Source organism: Oncorhynchus tshawytscha, unplaced genomic scaffold, assembly GCF_018296145.1.
Source record: "Oncorhynchus tshawytscha isolate Ot180627B unplaced genomic scaffold, Otsh_v2.0 Un_contig_4047_pilon_pilon, whole genome shotgun sequence".
Taxonomy (NCBI): domain Eukaryota; kingdom Metazoa; phylum Chordata; class Actinopteri; order Salmoniformes; family Salmonidae; genus Oncorhynchus; species Oncorhynchus tshawytscha.
In genome coordinates, this window is record NW_024609572.1 from 1 (window position 1) to 16,404 (window position 16,404).

The 16,404-nt window shown below is 50.8% G+C and overlaps 1 protein-coding gene and 1 pseudogene across 1 annotated transcript in view; both read right to left on the reverse strand.

Annotated features, from left to right (window-relative positions):
• Window positions 1-452: 452 nt before the first annotated feature.
• Window positions 453-16,404, reverse strand: part of LOC112257045 (LIM and calponin homology domains-containing protein 1) — a gene marked incomplete at its 3' end in the record, with an annotated part of 30,410 nt that continues 14,458 nt past the window's right edge. Inside the window, 9 exon segments of the mRNA XM_042315967.1 lie at window positions 453-552; window positions 911-1,003; window positions 2,387-2,500; window positions 3,488-3,513; window positions 3,611-3,710; window positions 3,814-3,969; window positions 8,725-8,894; window positions 9,305-9,708; window positions 11,613-11,760. Of these exon segments, the coding sequence (XP_042171901.1) occupies window positions 453-552; window positions 911-1,003; window positions 2,387-2,500; window positions 3,488-3,513; window positions 3,611-3,710; window positions 3,814-3,969; window positions 8,725-8,894; window positions 9,305-9,708; window positions 11,613-11,760 (1,311 nt within the window).
• LOC121845179 overlaps window positions 13,282-16,404 on the reverse strand; it is a 40,962-nt pseudogene continuing 37,839 nt past the window's right edge.

Here is a 16,404-nt window from a genome sequence, read left to right on the forward strand (position 1 = left end):
TAGTTAGCTACACGGTAAAACAGTAGCGTGGTTCCAGTAGTTAGCTAGACCGCTACATGGTAAAACAGCAGTGTGTAGTTCCAGTAGTTAGCTAGACCGCTACATGGTAAAACAGTAGAGTGTAGTTCCAGTAGTTAGCTACACGGTAAAACAGTAGCGTGTAGTTCCAGTAGTTAGCTACACCGCTACATGGTAAAACAGTAGTGTAGTTCCAGTAGTTAGCTACACCGCTACATGGTAAAACAGTAGAGTGTAGTTCCAGTAGTTTAGCTACACCGCTACATGGTAAAACAGTGAACTAACACCAAGCTACTGTAAAATGTTGTTAAACAACTAGTTGAACTACACGTAGTTCACTACTCCCCAACACTGGTGCTAACCCTATATAAATTGTATTTGGGATAAGGCAGGCTGATCCTGGCCGTTCTGATGAAAGATTGCTTCTGTCTTACAGATCTGTTGTGCCGGAACGATCACTTCTGTCTGAACAGCGAGCTCTGTGGGAGGTGGATGAGAAAGGGCCGTTGCCGTCTCCTCCAGGATCTTCTTCTCCTGGAAACAGGAAAAGATGCACATGATGATAATTACTGATAATAGAGGACTCATTACAGGGCTAATGCTAAAGGCTAATGTGTGTGTCAGGGCTAATGCTAAAGGCTAATGTGTGTGTCAGGGCTAAAGGCTAATGTGTGTCAGGGCTAATGCTGAAGGCTAATGTGTGTCAGGGCTAATGCTAAAGGCTAATGTGTGTGTCAGGGCTAATGCTAAAGGCTAATGTGTGTGTCGGGCTAATGCTGAAGGCTAATGTGTGTGTCAGGGCTAATGCTAAAGGCTAATGTGTGTGTAAGTGCGAATGCTAAAGGCTAATGTGTGTGTAAGGGCGAATGCTAAAGGCTAATGTGTTTGCTACCTCTTCGCTGTGTCTTCGTTCTTCCTCGTCCACCTCTCTCTGCGCTCTCTCCCACTCCCCTTTCAGTTTCTCCTGCTCCCTGAGGTACTGCTCCTGCAGACACACACACCACACATCACACACGCAAGCACGTCACACACACACAAACACACGTGTCACAAATCACACACATGAATGTGAAAACGACATCAGGGTGATGATAACAGTGAAGCTTCCTCCACTGTCCCTGTCCCATACCTGGCTGTAACTATCCTCCTCCACTGTCCCTGTCCCATACCTGACTGTAACTATCCTCCTCCACTGTCCCTGTCCCTGTCCCATACCTGACTGTAACTATCCTCCTCCACTGTCCCTGTCCCTGTCCCATACCTGACTGTAACTATCCTCCTCCACTGTCCCTGTCCCTGTCCCATACCTGACTGTAACTATCCTCCTCCACTGTCCCTGTCCCATACCTGACTGTAACTATCCTCCTCCACTGTCCCTGTCCCTGTCCCATACCTGACTGTAACTATCCTCCTCCACTGTCCCTGTCCCATACCTGACTGTAACTATCCTCCTCCACTGTCCCTGTCCCTGTCCCATACCTGACTGTAACTATCCTCCTCCACTGTCCCTGTCCCATACCTGACTGTAACTATCCTCCTCCCTGTCCCTGTCCCTGTCACATACCTGACTGTAACTATCCTCCTCCACTGTCCCTGTCCCTGTCCCATACCTGACTGTAACTATCCTCCTCCACTGTCCCTGTCCCTGTCCCATACCTGGCTGTAACTATCCTCCTCCACTGTCCCTGTCCCTGTCCCTCTCATGTTATCACCTCTCCTGTCATCTCCTCTCCTGTTAACTCCTCTCCTGTAGTCTCCTTTCACACATCTATAGGAATCTCTACTGTTATCTCCTCTCCTGTTATCTCCTCTCCTGTAGTCTCCTCTCACACACCTGTAGGAATCTCTACTGTTATCATCTCTCCTGTAATCTCCTCTCCTGTTATCACCTCTCCTGTAGTCTCCTCTCCTGTTATCTCCTCTCCTGTAGTCTCCTTTCACACATCTATAGGAATCTCTGTTATCTCCTCTCCTATTATCTCCTCTCCTGTTATCATCTCTCCCGTAGTCTCCTCTCACACACCTGTAGGAATCTCAACTGTTATCATCTCTCCTGTAGTCTCCTCTCACACACCTGTAGGAATCTCTCCTGTTATCTCCTCTCCTGTAGTCTCCTCTCACACACCTGTAGGAATCTCTCCTGTTATCTCCTCTCATGTAGTTTCCTCTCCTGTTATCACCTCTCCTTTAGTCTCCTCTCCTGTTATCACCTCTCCTGTAGTCTCCTCTCACACACCTGTAGGAATCTCTCCTGTTATATCCTCTGCTGTTATCTCCTCTCCTGTAGTCTCCTCTCACACACCTGCAGGAATCTCTCCTGTTATCTCCTCTCCTGTTATCACCTCTCCTGTAGTCTCCTCTCACACACCTGTAGGAATCTCTCCTGCTCCTGCTGCCACTTCTCCTGTCGTCTCCTCTCATCCTCAGGGTTCCACACCCAGTGATCTACACGCTTAGCCAGGTTCAACATGGGGCTCTCCATCTACACACACACACACACACACACACACACACACACACACACACACACACACACACACACACACACACACACACAAGGAAAGGAAAGGTGAAATGAGAGGACAGGCAAAGTTCTTGAATAAAGATCAAGTTTTAGTGTGAAGGTCAGGTTCTACAATGAAGGTCAAGTTCTAGAATGAAGGTCAGGTTCTAGAATATAGGTCAAGTTGTAGAATGAAGGTCAGGTTCTAGAATATAGGTCAAGTTGTAGAATGAAGGTCAGGTTCTAGAATAAAAGTCAAGTTGTAGAATGAAGGTCAGGTTCTAGAATGAAGATCACGATGTAGTATGAAAGTCAGGTTCTAGAATAAAGATCAAGTTCTAGAATCAACGTCAGGTTCTATGAATAAATATCAAGTTCTAGAATGAAGTTCAGGTTCTAGAATAATGATCAAGTTGTAGAATCAACATCAGGTTCTATGAATAAAAATCAAGTTCTAGAATGAAGGTCAGGTTCTAGAATAAAGATAAAGTTGTTGTATGAAGGTCAGGTTCTAGAATAAAGATCAAGTTGTAGAATCAACGTCAGGTTCAAGAATGAAAATCAAGATGTAGTATGAAAGTCAGGTTCTATGAATAAAAATCAAGTTGTAGTATGAAGGTCAGGTTCTAGAATAAAGGTCAAGTTCTAGAATAAAGATCAAGATGTAGTATGAAAGTCAGGTTCTAGAATAAAGATCAAGTTCTAGAATCAACATCAGGTTCTATGAATAAAAATCAAGATCTAGAATGAAGGTCAGGTTCTAGAATAAAGGGCAAGTTGTAGAATGAAGGTCAGGTTCTAGAATAAAGGTCAAGGTGTAGAATGAAGGTCAGGTTCTAGAATAAAGGTCAAGTTGTAGAATGAAGGTCAGGTTCTTGAATAAAGATCAAGTTGTAGAATGAAGGTCAGGTTCTAGGATAAAGGTCAAGTTGTAGAATGAAAATGCTGAGGTATAATGGTACTCACCGTCCCACTGCTCCCCTCCAGTCCTCCTGTGGAGGGAAACACACACAGTGTGTTAGCTACAGCAGCAGCATTAACGCTAACCTGGTTCACCCAGCAACAGGAATCTGGGTAATATCATTGTACCTGTCACCGAGGATGAGTAGGTGTTCTGGTTGCTAAGCAATGAAGAGTCAGACCCCGCCTCCTCCCCTGATCTCCTTGACAATGCCATGGAGCCGTTCACCTAACAGACAATCAATAAGGAACCAAGAGCATCAGAACCATTCAATCAACCAAATGTCAATCAATCAATCAATATATGAATGAGAGTGGGTGTGGCTCCCCACCTGTGTGTTGCTGAGCATATCTAACGGACGTGGCTGCAGGTGTGTCTGGGTGAGTTCCGTCACGATGGTCGTCGTGACAACACAGTTCCTCCCTCCAATCAGGGCGCTGACGGCCGACACCTGTGTCTTCTGATTGGCACCAGGGTGTTCGGTTGGCTGGGGGGAGTGAATGGGTGAGGAGGGGGATTGAAGGGGTGAGGAAGGCGGGGAGGACGGGAGAGTCTCTCCATTCACCCTCACCAAGCCATCTACCTGTAGACAGAGTGATGAGAGGTTACCTCACCAAACCATCTACATGTAGACAGAGTGATGAGGTTACCTCACCAAGCCATCTACCTGTAGACAGAGTGATGAGAGGTTACCTCACCAAGCCATCTACCTGTAGACAGAGTGATGAGAGGTTACCTTACCAAACCATCTACCTGTAGACAGAGTGATGAGAGAGGTTACCTCACCAAACCATCTACCTGTAGACAGAGTAATGAGAGGTTACCTCACCAAACCATCTACATGTAGACAGAGTGATGAGGTTACCTCACCAAACCATCTACCTGTAGACAGAGTGATGAGAGGTTACCTCACCAAACCATCTACCTGTAGACAGAGTGATGAGAGAGGTTACCTCACCAAGCCATCTACCTGTAGACAGAGTGATGAGGTTACCTCACCAAACCATCTACCTGTAGACAGAGTGATGAGAGGTTACCTCACCAGCCATCTACCCATCTACCATCTACCTGTAGACAGAGTGATGAGAGGTTATCTCACCAAGCCATCTACCTGTAGACAGAGTGATGAGAGGTTACCTCACCAAGCCATCTACCTGTAGACAGAGTGATGAGAGGTTACCTCACCAAACCATCTACCTGTAGACAGAGTGATGAGAGGTTACCTTGGTGTGAGGTATCATTAGATTTGGGGTATCATTAGATTTGGGGTGGTGTGGGGTATCATTAGATTTGGGGTATCATTAGATTTGGGGTATCATTAGATTTGGGGTGGTGTGGGGTATCATTAGATTTGGGGTATCATTAGATTTGGGGTGGTGTGGGGTATCATTAGATTTGGGGTGGTGTTGGGTATCATTAGATTTGGGTTGATTGGGGTATCATTAGATTTGGGGTGGTGTGGGGTATCATTAGATTTGGGTTGATTCGGGGTATCATTAGATTTGGGGTATCATTAGATTTGGTTGATGGTGTGGGGTATCATTAGATTTGGGGTGGTGTGGGGTATCATTAGATTTGGGGTGGTGTGGTATCATTAGATTTGGGGTATCATTAGATTTGGGTTGATTCGGGGTATCATTAGATTTGGGGTTGTGTGGGTTATCATTAGATTTGGGGTGGTGTGAGGTATCATTAGATTTGGGGTTTCATTCGTGAGGGGTAGGGGTAGTGGGGTATCATTAGATTTGGGTTGATTCGGGGTATCATTAGATTTGGGGTGGTGTGGGTATCATCAGATTTGGGGTTGTGTGGGTTATCATTAGATTTGGGGTGGTGTGGGGTATCATTAGATTTGGGGTATCATTAGATTTGGGGTGGTGTGGGGTATCATTAGATTTGGGGTATCATTAGATTTGGGGTGGTGTGGGGTATCATTAGATTTGGGGTGGTATGGGGTTTCATTAGATCTGGGGTGGTGTGGGGCATCATTAGATTTGGGGTGGTGTGGGGCATCATTAGATTTGGGGTGGTGTGGGGTATCATTAGATTTGGGGTATCACTAGATTTGGGGTGGTGTGGGGTTCATTAGATCTGGGGTGGTGTGGGGTATCATTAGATTTGGGGTGGTGTGGGGCATCATTAGATTTGGGGTGGTGTGGGGTATCATATATTTGGGGTGGGGGTCAGATTTGAGGTGTGGGGTATCATTAGATTGGGGTGGGGGTAGCCTAGTGGTTGGAGCGTTGGACTAGATTTGGGGTGGTGTGGGGCATGTTCCATTAGATTTGGGGTGGTGTGGGGTATCATTAGATTTGGGGTTGTGGGGGTTATCATTAGATTTGGGGTGGTGTGAGGTATCATTAGATTTGGGGTATCATTAGATTTGGGGTGGTGTTATCATTAGATTTGGGGTGGGTGGGGTATCATTAGATTTGGGGTGGTTGGGTATCATTAGATTATCATTAGATTTGGGTTGGGGTATCATTAGATTTGGGGTGGTGTGGGGTATCATTAGATTTGGGGTTGTGTGGGTTATCATTAGATTTGGGGTGGTGTGGGGTATCATTAGATTTGGGGTGGGGGTATCATTAGATTTGGGGTATCATTAGATTTGGGGTGGTGTGGGGTATCATTAGATTTGGGGTGGGTATCATTAGATTTGGGGTGGGGAATCATTAGATTTGGGGTATCATTAGATTTGGGGTGGTTGAGGGATTTGGGTGGGTATCATTAGATTTGGGGTGGTGTGGGTATCATTAGATTTGGGTATCATTAGATTTCGGGTATATCATTAGATTTGGGGTTGGGGTATCATTAGATTTGGGGTGGTGTGGGGTATCATTAGATTTGGGGTGGTGTGGGGTATCATTAGGTATCATTAGGGGTGGGGGTATCATTAGATTTGGGGTGGTGTGGGGTATCATTAGATTTGGGGTTGATTGGTATCATTAGATTTGGGGTGGTGTGGGGTATCATTAGATTTGGGTTGATTCGGGGTATCATTAGATTTGGGGGTGGTAGATTTGGGTTGATTCGGGGTATCATTAGATTTGGGGTGGTGTGGGGTATCATCAGATTTGGGGTGGTGTGAGGTATCATTAGATTTGGGGTATCATTAGATTTGGGTTGATTGGGGTATCATTAGATTTGGGGTTGTGTGGGTTATCATTAGATTTGGGGTGGTGTGAGGTATCATTAGATTTGGGGTTTCATTCGATTTCGGGGGGTGAGGTATCATTAGATTTGGGTTGATTCGGGGTATCATTAGATTTGGGGTGGTGTGGGGTATCATCAGATTTGGGGTTGTGTGGGTTATCATTAGATTTGGGGTGGTGTGGGGTATCATTAGATTTGGGGTGGTGTGGGGTATCATTAGATTTGGGGTATCATTAGATTTGGGGTGGTGTGGGGTATCATTAGATTTGGGGTGGTATGGGGTTTCATTAGATCTGGGGTGGTGTGGGGCATCATTAGATTTGGGGTGGTGTGGGGCATCATTAGATTTGGGGTGGTGTGGGGTATCATTAGATTTGGGGTATCACTAGATTTGGGGTGGTGTGGGGTTACATTAGATCTGGGGTGGTGTGGGGTATCATTAGATTTGGGGTGGTGTGGGGCATCATTAGATTTGGGGTGGTGTGGGGTATCATTATATTTGGGGTGGGGGGTCATTGGATTTGGGGAGGTGTGGGGTATCATTAGATTGGGGTGGCAGGGTAGCCTAGTGGTTAGAGCGTTGGACTAGTAACCGAAAGGTTGCAAGTTCAAACCCCCCAGCTGACAAGGTACAGATCTGTCGTTCTGCCCCCTGACCAGGCAGTTAACCCACTGTTCCATTAGATTTGGGGTGGTGTGGGGTATCATTAGATTTGGGGTTGTGTGGGTTATCATTAGATTTGGGGTGGTGTGAGGTATCATTACATTTGGGGTTTCATTCGATTTCGGGAGGGGTGAGGTATCATTAGATTTGGGTTGATTCGGGGTATCATTAGATTTGGGGTGGTGTGGGTTATCATTAGATTTGGGGTGGTGTATCATTAGATTTGGGGTGGGGAATCATTAGATTTCGGGTATCATTAGATTTCGGGAGGGGTGAGGTATCATTAGATTTGGGTTGATTCGGGGTATCATTAGATTTGGGGTGGTGTGGGGTATCATCAGATTTGGGGTTGTGTGTGTTATCATTAGATTTGGGGTGGTGTGGGGTATCATTAGATTTGGGGTGGTGTGAGGTATCATTAGATTTGGGGTGGGGTATCATTAGATTTGGGGTGGGGAATCATTAGATTTGGGGTGGGGAATCATTAGATTTGGGGTGGTGTGGGGTATCATTAGATTTGGGGTATCATTAGATTTGGGGTGGTGTGGGGTATCATTAGATTTGGGGTGGTATGGGGTTTCATTAGATCTGGGGTGGTGTGGGGCATCATTAGATTTGGGGTGGTGTGGGGCATCATTAGATTTGGGGTGGTGGGGGTTAACATTAGATTTGGGGTATCATTAGATTTGGGGTGGTGTGGGGTATCATTAGATTTGGGGTGGTATGGGGTTTCATTAGATCTGGGGTGGTGTGGGGCATCATTAGATTTGGGGTGGTGTGGGGCATCATTAGATTTGGGGTGGTGGGGTTAACATTAGATTTGGGGTATCACTAGATTTGGGGTGGTGTGGGGTTACATTAGATCTGGGGTGGTGTGGGGCATCATTAGATTTGGGGTGGTGGGGTTAACATTAGATTTGGGGTATCACTAGATTTGGGGTGGTGTGGGGTTACATTAGATCTGGGGTGGTGTGGGGTATCATTAGATTTGGGGTGGTGTGGGTATCATTAGATTTGGGGTTGTGTGGGGTATCATTAGATTTGGGCTGGGGTGTCATTGGATTTGGGGAGGTGTGGGGTATCATTAGATTGGGGTGGCAGGGTAGCTTAGTGGTTAGAGCGTTGGACTAGTAACCGAAAGGTTGCAAGTTCAAACCCCCCAGCTGACAAGGTACAGATCTGTCATTCTGCCCCCTGAACAGGCAGTTAACCCACTGTTCCATTAGATTTGGGGTGGTGTGGGGTATCATTAGATTTGGGGTATCATTAGATTTGGGGTGGGGTGAGGTATCATTAGATTTGGGGTCGTGTGGATTATCATTAGATTTGGGGTGGGGTGTTATTAGATTTGGGGTGGTGCGAGGTATCATTAGATTGTGTCTGTGGACTTAACCCCTAACTCCTATCCCTACCTGCCCTTACCTGAACAGGCTTGTGTCCAGGCTGTGTCTGTGGTGGCTGGCAGTAGGGCTTGGCTGTTAGGAGAGGGAGGGGCCGTGAGGGGGAGATGGGAGGGGGAGTGTGTGCTGACTTTGTGTGGAGTGGTTTTGTGTGTGCGTGTGTTGGGTGTGTTGGGTGTTTTGGGTTTGGAGCTGTGTGTGTTGGGTGTGTGTGACAGAGATATGTTTTTTGGGGGGGGCTCGGGGCTCTTGCTTTGTGTCAGTCTGCAGGGCCTCTAGTCCGTTTCCAGCTCGTTCTGGGTTGTCAGGGTCAGAGTCGGGGTTGTGGTCAGCAGTAATGGTTCTAGACTCAGGGTTCTGGTTAGTAATAATGGTTCTAGGGTTAGGGTTCTGGTCAGTAGTAATGGTTCTAGACTCAGAGTTCCGGTCAGCAGTAATGGTTCTAGACTCAGGGTTCTGGTCAGAGGTAATGGTTCTAGACTTAGGGTTCTGGTCAGTACTAAAGGTTCTAGACTCAAGGTTCTGGTCAGTAGTAATGGTTCTAGACTCTGGGTTTTGGTCAGTAGTAATGGTTCTAGACTCAGAGTTCTGGTTATTAATACTGGTTCTAGGGTTAGGGTTCTGCTCAGAAATAATGGTTCTAGACTCAGGGTTCTGGTCAGTAGTGATGGTTTTAGACTCAGGGTTATGGTTGGTAGTAATAGTTCTAGACTCAGGGTTCTGGTTGGTAGTAATGGTTCTAGACTCAGGGTTCTGGTTGGTAGCAGGTGTTCTAGACTCAGGGTTTTGGTTGGTAGTAGTGGTTCTAAACTCAGGGTTCTGGTTGGTAGCAGGTGTTCTAGACTCAGGGTTCTGGTCAGTAGTGATGGTTCTAGGTAGCTGCAGACTGTCCAGCGTTGAATCACTGATGGTGAAGCGGAGAGCGTAACGCTGGAGAACCATGGCAGCTTCCGCTTTAGAGCCCGCCCTCCTGTATGCATCACACAGCTCCGCCTCCCTACGCTCTCTGTAGTGAAAGAGGGGGGTAGAGTTTATTCCATTTTTAATGAACCTTTATTAACCTTTAGTCACATTGACAACTATTTTACAAGACAGACCTGTATTAGAAGCTGGTGAGACAAAGAGTGAGAAAGATTTAGGTCCCCTCTCCTCCTCCTCCTCCTCTCTCCTCCTCCTTCCCCTCTCCTCTCTTCCTCCTCTCCCTCTCTCCTCCTCCTTCCCCTCTCCTTCCTCCTTCCCCTCTCCTCCTCTCCCTCTCCTCCTCTTCCCCTCTCCCTCCTTCCCCTCTCCTCCTCCTTCCCCTCTCCCTCTCTTCTCCTCTCCCTCCTCCCCCTCTCCTCCTCCTTCCCCTCTCCCTCTCTTCTCCCTCTCCCTCTCCTCCCTCTCCCCTCTCTTCTCCTCTCCCTCCCCCTCCCCTCCCTTCCCTCCTCTCCTCCTCCTCTCCCTCCTTCTCTCCCTCTCCTCCTCCTTCCCCTCTCCCCCTCTTCCCCTCTCCCTCCTTCTCCTCTCCCTCCCCCCTCTCCTCCTCCTTCCCCTCTCCCTCTCTTCTCCCTCTCCCTCCCCCCTTCCCTCTCTCTTCTCCCTCCTCCTCCTCCTTCCCCTCTCCTCCCCTTCCTTCCCCTCTCCTCCTCCTTCCCTCTCCCTCCTTCCCCTCTCCCCTCTCCCTCTCCTCTCCTCCTCCTTCCCCTCTCCTCCTCCTCCCTCCTTCTCCTCTCCCTCTCTTCTCCTCTCCTCCCTCCCCTTCTCCTCCTCTCCCTCTTCCCTCTCCCTCCCCCCTCTCCTCCCCCTTCCCTCTCCCTCCTTCTCTCTTCCCCTCTCCTCCTCCTTCCCCTCTCCCTCTCTTCTCCCTCTCCCTCCTCTCCTCCCCTCCCCTCTCTCACCTCTCTCCTCTTCCCTCCCCCCTCTCCTCCCCTCTCCCCCTCTCCTCCTCCTTCCCCCTCTCCTCCCCCTTCCCCTCTCCCTCTCTTCTCCTCTCCCTCTCCCTCTCCTCCTCCCTCCCCCCTCTCCTCTCTTCCTCTCCCTCCCCTCTCCTCCCCTTCCCCTCTCCCTCTCTTCTCCCTCTCCTCCCCCTCCCTCTCCCTCTCCTCCTCCCCCCCTCTCCTCCTCCTTCCCCTCTCCCTCTCTTCCCCTCCCCTCTCTCCTCCTCTCCCTCCCCTCTCCTCCCCCTTCCCCTCTCCCTCTCTTCTCCTCTCCCTCTCTTCTCCTCTCCCTCCCACCTCTCCCTCCCCCTTCCCCCCCCTCCTCTCCTCCTTCCCCTCTCCCTCCTCTTCTCCCTCTCCTCTCCCTCTCTTCTCCTCTCCCTCTCTTCTCCCTCTCTCCTCCTTCCCCTCTCCCTCTCTTCTCCTCTCCCTCCCTCCTCTCCTCTCCTCCTCCCCTCTCCCCTCTCTTCTCCTCTCCCCCTCTCCTTCCCCTCTCCCTCTCCCCTCTCCCTCCCCCTCTCCTCCCCCTCTCCCTCTCTTCTCCTCTCCCTCCCTCCCCCTCTCCTCTCCCCCTCTCCCCCTCCTTCCCCTCTCCCTCTCTTCCCCTCTCCCTCTCTTCCCTCTCCCTCTCTTCCCTCTCCCTCTCTTCTCCTCTCCCTCCTCTTCTCCTCTCCCTCCCCCTCTCCCTCTCTTCTCCTCCCTCCCCCTCTCCTCCCCTTCCCTCTCCCTCTCTTCCTCCTCTCCCTCCCTCTCCCCTCTCCCTAATCCCCCTCCCTCCCCCCCTCCCTCCCTCTCTTCTCCTCTCCCTCCCCCCTCCTCCCTCTCTTCTCCCTCCCTCCCCCTCCCTCCCTCCTCCCCTTCCCTCTAATCTTCTCCTCCCTCCCCTCTCCTCTCTTTCCCACCACCCTCTGCCTACTCCCCTCGCCTCTCTTCCTCTCCTCCTCCTCCTCTCTTTCCCTCCCTCTCCTTCTCCTCCTTCCTCTCTCCGTACTTGTCCTCTACGATCTCTCTGTACGTCTTGATGTTCTTCTTCTTCTGGGTGTGGCCTCCCTCCTCCTCCTTCATCATCCTCTCCATCCGCTTCCTCTCCTCCTCCTTCCTGATCAGATCCTGAGAAGCACTGACGACTCTTCCAGATCCTAGAGGGAGGGGAGGAGAGAAGCAGGGATGAGGAGAGAGGGATGTCTGTCTGTCTAGAGGGAGGGGAGGAGAGAGGAGAGAGGAGCGAGGGATGAGAGGAGAGGGGAGGGAGGAGGAGGGAGGAGTCCTAGAGGAGAGGGGAGGAGAGGAGGAGAGAGAGAAGGAGAGAGAGGAGGAGAGGAGAGAGGGATGAGGAGAGGGTTAAGAGGAGTGAGAGAGAGGGGTGGAGAGAGGAGTGGAGGAGAGAGAGGAGAGGGATGAGAGGAGAGTGGATGAGAGTGGAGAGAGGAGAGAGGGTGAAGAGGATGAGAGGAGAGGAGAGTGGATGAGAGGAGAGGGAGAGGGATGAGAGGAGGCGGAGGAGAGGATGAAAGAGGAGAGAGGGAGAGGAGGAGGATGAGAGAGGAGAGGGATGAGAGGAGAGTGGATGAGGAGATGAGAGGATGGAAGGATGAGTGGATGAGAGAGTGGAGAGGGGAGAGTGGGTGAGGAGGAGAGGGATGAGGAGAGGGAGAGGAAGGAGAGAGAGAGAGTGGATGAGAGGAGGGAGAGTGGGAGTGGATGAGATGAGGAGAGAGGAGTGGGAGGAGGTGGGAGAGGAGAGAGGGATGAGAGGAGAGGATGAGTGGGAGAGAGTGAGTGAGGGATGAGGAGGAGTGGATGAGAGGGAGAGGGATGAGGAGAGTGGGGGAGGAGTGGATGAGAGGGAGAGGGATGAGGAGAGAGGGATGAGAGGAGAGTGGATGAGGAGAGAGAGAGAGGGATGAGAGGAGAGTGGGAAGAGGAGTGGAGAGAGGAGAGTGGGTGAGGAGAGAGGGATGAGAGGAGAGTGGATGAGGAGAGGGAGAGGGGAGAGGAGAGTGGGAAGAGGAGTGGAGAGAGGAGAGTGGGTGAGGAGAGAGGGATGAGGAGAGTGGATGAGGAGAGGGAGAGAGGGATGAGAGGAGAGAGAGTGGAGAGAGGAGAGTGGGTGAGGAGAGAGGGATGAGAGGAGAGTGGATGAGGAGAGGGGAGAGGGATGAGAGGAGAGGGAAGAGGAGAGGAGAGTGGGAGAGGAGAGAGGGATGAGAGGAGAGTGGATGAGGAGAGGGGAGAGGGGGATGAGAGGAGTGGAGGAGAGAGTGGGTGAGGAGAGAGGGATGAGAGTGGATGAGGAGGAGGGGAGAGGAGGGATGAGAGAGGGGAGAGGAGGAGTGGATGAGGAGAGAGGGAGAGGGATGGAGAGGAAGAGTGGGAAGAGGAGTGGGAGAGAGGAGAGTGGGTGAGGAGAGAGGGATGAGAGGAGAGTGGATGAGGAGAGGAGAGGGATGAGAGGAGAGTGGGAGGAGGGCGAGAGGAGAGTGGGTGAGGAGAGAGGGATGAGAGGAGAGTGGATGAGGAGAGGGGAGAGGGATGAGAGGAGAGTGGGAAGAGGAGTGGAGAGGAGAGTGGGTGAGGAGAAAGGGATGAGAGGAGAGAGGGATGTCTGTCTGTCTGTCTAGAAGGAGGAAAGAAGAGAGGAGATTCTGTCCGTCCGTCCGTCTGTCTTACGTCTTGCCATTCCTCCTCCTCCTGGTGATTGCTGTACTGTTCCTGCATGCCATCATATCGTGATTGGCCGAGAGGCTGAAGTAGTCCCGCCCCCTCTTCCTCACTGTGCATGTTAATTATACTTATGCTCCTAGACAGGAAGCAGGGAACCAGAAACAGGAAATCAGAGTGATGTCAGAGAGAAGCTGCCGTTAGCTGTTTGCTGTGATGGTTGAATGCATATGGAGGAAGGGTAGGTAGGGTAGGTTAGGGTATGTAGGTAGGTAGGCAGGGTAGGGTAGGTTTGGGAGGGTAGGGTAGGGTAGGTTAGGGTATGTAGGTAGGTAGGCAGGGTAGGGTAGGTTTGGGAGGGTAGGGTAGGGTAGGTAGGTAGGTAGGCAGGGTAGGGTAGGGTAGGTGGGTAGGTAGGTATGTAGGGTAGGGTAGGTTTGGGAGGGTAGGGTAGGGTAGGTTAGGGTATGTAGGTAGGTAGGCAGGGTAGGGTAGGTTTGGGAGGGTAGGGTAGGGTTGGGTAGGTGGGTAGGTAGGCAGGCAGGGTAGGGTAGGGTAGGGTAGGTTGGGTAGGGATGGGTAGGGTAGGTGGGTAGGGCAGGGCAGGGTAGGGTAGGGTAGGGTTGGGTAGATTGGGTAGGGCAGAGTAGGTAGGTAGGGTAGGGTAGGTTAGGTAGGTGGGGTAGGTAGGTATGGGAGGGTAGGGTAGGTAGGTAGGTAGGGTAGGTAGGGAGGTAGGTGAATGGAGGAAGGGTAGGGTAGTGTAGGTAGGGTAGGGTAGTAGGTAGTGAATGGTAGGGTAAGTAGGTAGGTAGGGTAGGGTAGGGTAGGTAGGGTAGGGTAGGTAGGGTAGGTAGGTATGAATGGAGGAAGGGTAGGTAGGGTAGGGTAGGGTAGGTAGGGTAGGTAGGTAGGGGAGGTAGGTAGGGTAGGGTAGGTAGGGTAGGGTAGGTAGGGTAGGTAGGTAGGTATGAATAGTGGGTAGGGTAGGTAGGGTAGGAGGTAGGGTAGGTAGGGGGTAGGTAGGTAGGGTAGGTAGGTATGAATGGAGGAAGGGGTAGGGTAGGGTAGGGGTAGGCAGGGTGAAGGTAGTAGGTTGGGGGTAGGGTAGGGAAGGGTAGGGGTGAATGGAGGGAGGGTAGGTAGGTAGGGTAGGTAGGGTAGTAGGTAGGGTAGGGTAGGAGGGTAGGGTAGGGTCGGGTAGGAGTGTAGGTAGGGTAGGGTAGGGTGGGCGCTGTAGACAGGGAAGGGTAGGGTGGGTAGGGAAGGTAGGGTAGTTAGGTAGGTAGGCAGGGTAGGGTAGGGTAGGTTGGGTAGGTTAGAGTATAGGTTGGGTAGGGAAGTGTAGATAGGGTTCGGTAGGGTAGGTAGGGTAGGGTAGGTAGGTATGAATGGAGGAAGGGTAGGTAGGGTAGTGTAGGTAGGGTAGGTAGGGTCGGGTAGGATAGTGTAGGTAGGGTAGGGTAGGGTGGGCGCTGTAGACAGGGAAGGGTAGGGTGGGTAGGGAAGGTAGGGTAGTTAGGTAGGTAGGCAGGGTAGGGTAGGGTAGGTTGGGTAGGTTAGAGTAGGGTAGGTTGGGTAGGGTTGGGTAGTGTAGATAGGGTTCGGTAGGGTAGGTAGGGTAGGGTAGGTAGGTATGAATGGAGGAAGGGTAGGTAGGGTAGTGTAGGTAGGGTAGGTAGGGTAGGGTCGGGTAGGATAGTGTAGGTAGGGTAGGGTATGGTGGGCGCTGTAGACAGGGAAGGGTAGGATGGGTAGGGAAGGTAGGGTAGTTAGGTAGGTAGGCAGGGTAGGGTAGGGTAGGTTGGGTAGGTTAGAGTAGGGTAGGTTGGGTAGGGTTGGGTAGTGTAGATAGGGTTCGGTAGGGTAGGTAGGGTAGGGTAGGTAGGTATGAATGGAGGTAGGGTAGGTAGGGTAGGGTAGTGTAGGTAGGGTAGGTACGGTAGGTATGAATGGAGGTAGGGTAGGTAGGGTAGGGTGGTGTAGGTATGAATGGAGGTAGGGTAGGGTAGGGTGGAGGTAGGGTAGGGTAGGTAGGGTAGGTAGGTATGAATGGAGGAAGGGTAGGGTGGGTAGGGTGGGTAGGTAGGTATGAATGGAGGTAGGGTAGGGTAGGTAGGGTAGGTAGGTATGAATGGAGGAAGGGTAGGTAGGGTAGGGTAGGGTAGGTAGGTAGGTAGGGTGGAGGAAGGGTAGGGTAGGAGGGTAGGTAGTGTAGGTAGGTATGAATGGAGGTAGGTATGAATGGAGGAAGGGTAGGTAGGGTAGGGTCAGGTAGGGTAGGGAAGGTATGAATGGAGGAAGGGTAGGTAGGGTAGGTAGGGTAGGTAGGTATGAATGGAGGAAGGGTAGGTAGGGTAGGGTAGGGTAGGGTAGTGTAGGTAGGATAGGGTAGGGTGGCGCTGTAGACAGGGAAGGGTAGGGTAGTTAGGGAAGGTAGGGTAGTTAGGTAGGTAGGCAGGGTAGGGTAGTGTAGGTAGGGTAGGTAGAGTAGGTAGTGTAGGTAGGGTAGGTAGGTATGAATGGAGGTAGGGTAGGTAGAGTAGGTAGTGTAGGTAGGGTAGGTAGGGTAGGTTAGTGTAGTTAGGGTAGGTAGGGTGGGTAGGGTAGGTTAGTGTAGTTAGGGTAGGTAGGGTAGGTAGGTAGGTATGAATGGAGGAAGGGTAGGTAGGGTAGTGTAGGTAGGGTAGCTAGGTAGGTATGAATGGAGGTAGGGTAGGTTGGGTAGCTAGGTAGGTATGAATGGAGGTAGAGTAGGTAGGGTAGGTATGAATGGGGGTAGTGTAGGTATGTAGGGTAGGTAGGCTAGGTATGAATGGAGGTAGGGTGGGTACTGTATGTAGGGTAGGTAGGGTATGTAGGTAGGTAGGTAGGAGAGAGAGAGAGTGTGTGTAGAGTGAGTATCATACAGTGTATATCCAGGTGTCACTCAGAGAGAGACTTACTCCAACTCCTCAGACATCTTAGACACTCTCCTGCTCAACCTGCAGAGAGAGAGGTGGAGATCGAGAGAGAGGGAAAGAGAGGAGAGAGATTGAAGGGGGAAAGAGAGGGAGAGATTGAGAGGGGGAAAGAGAGAGAGAGATTGAGAGGGGGAAAAAGAGAGAGAGATTGAGAGGGGG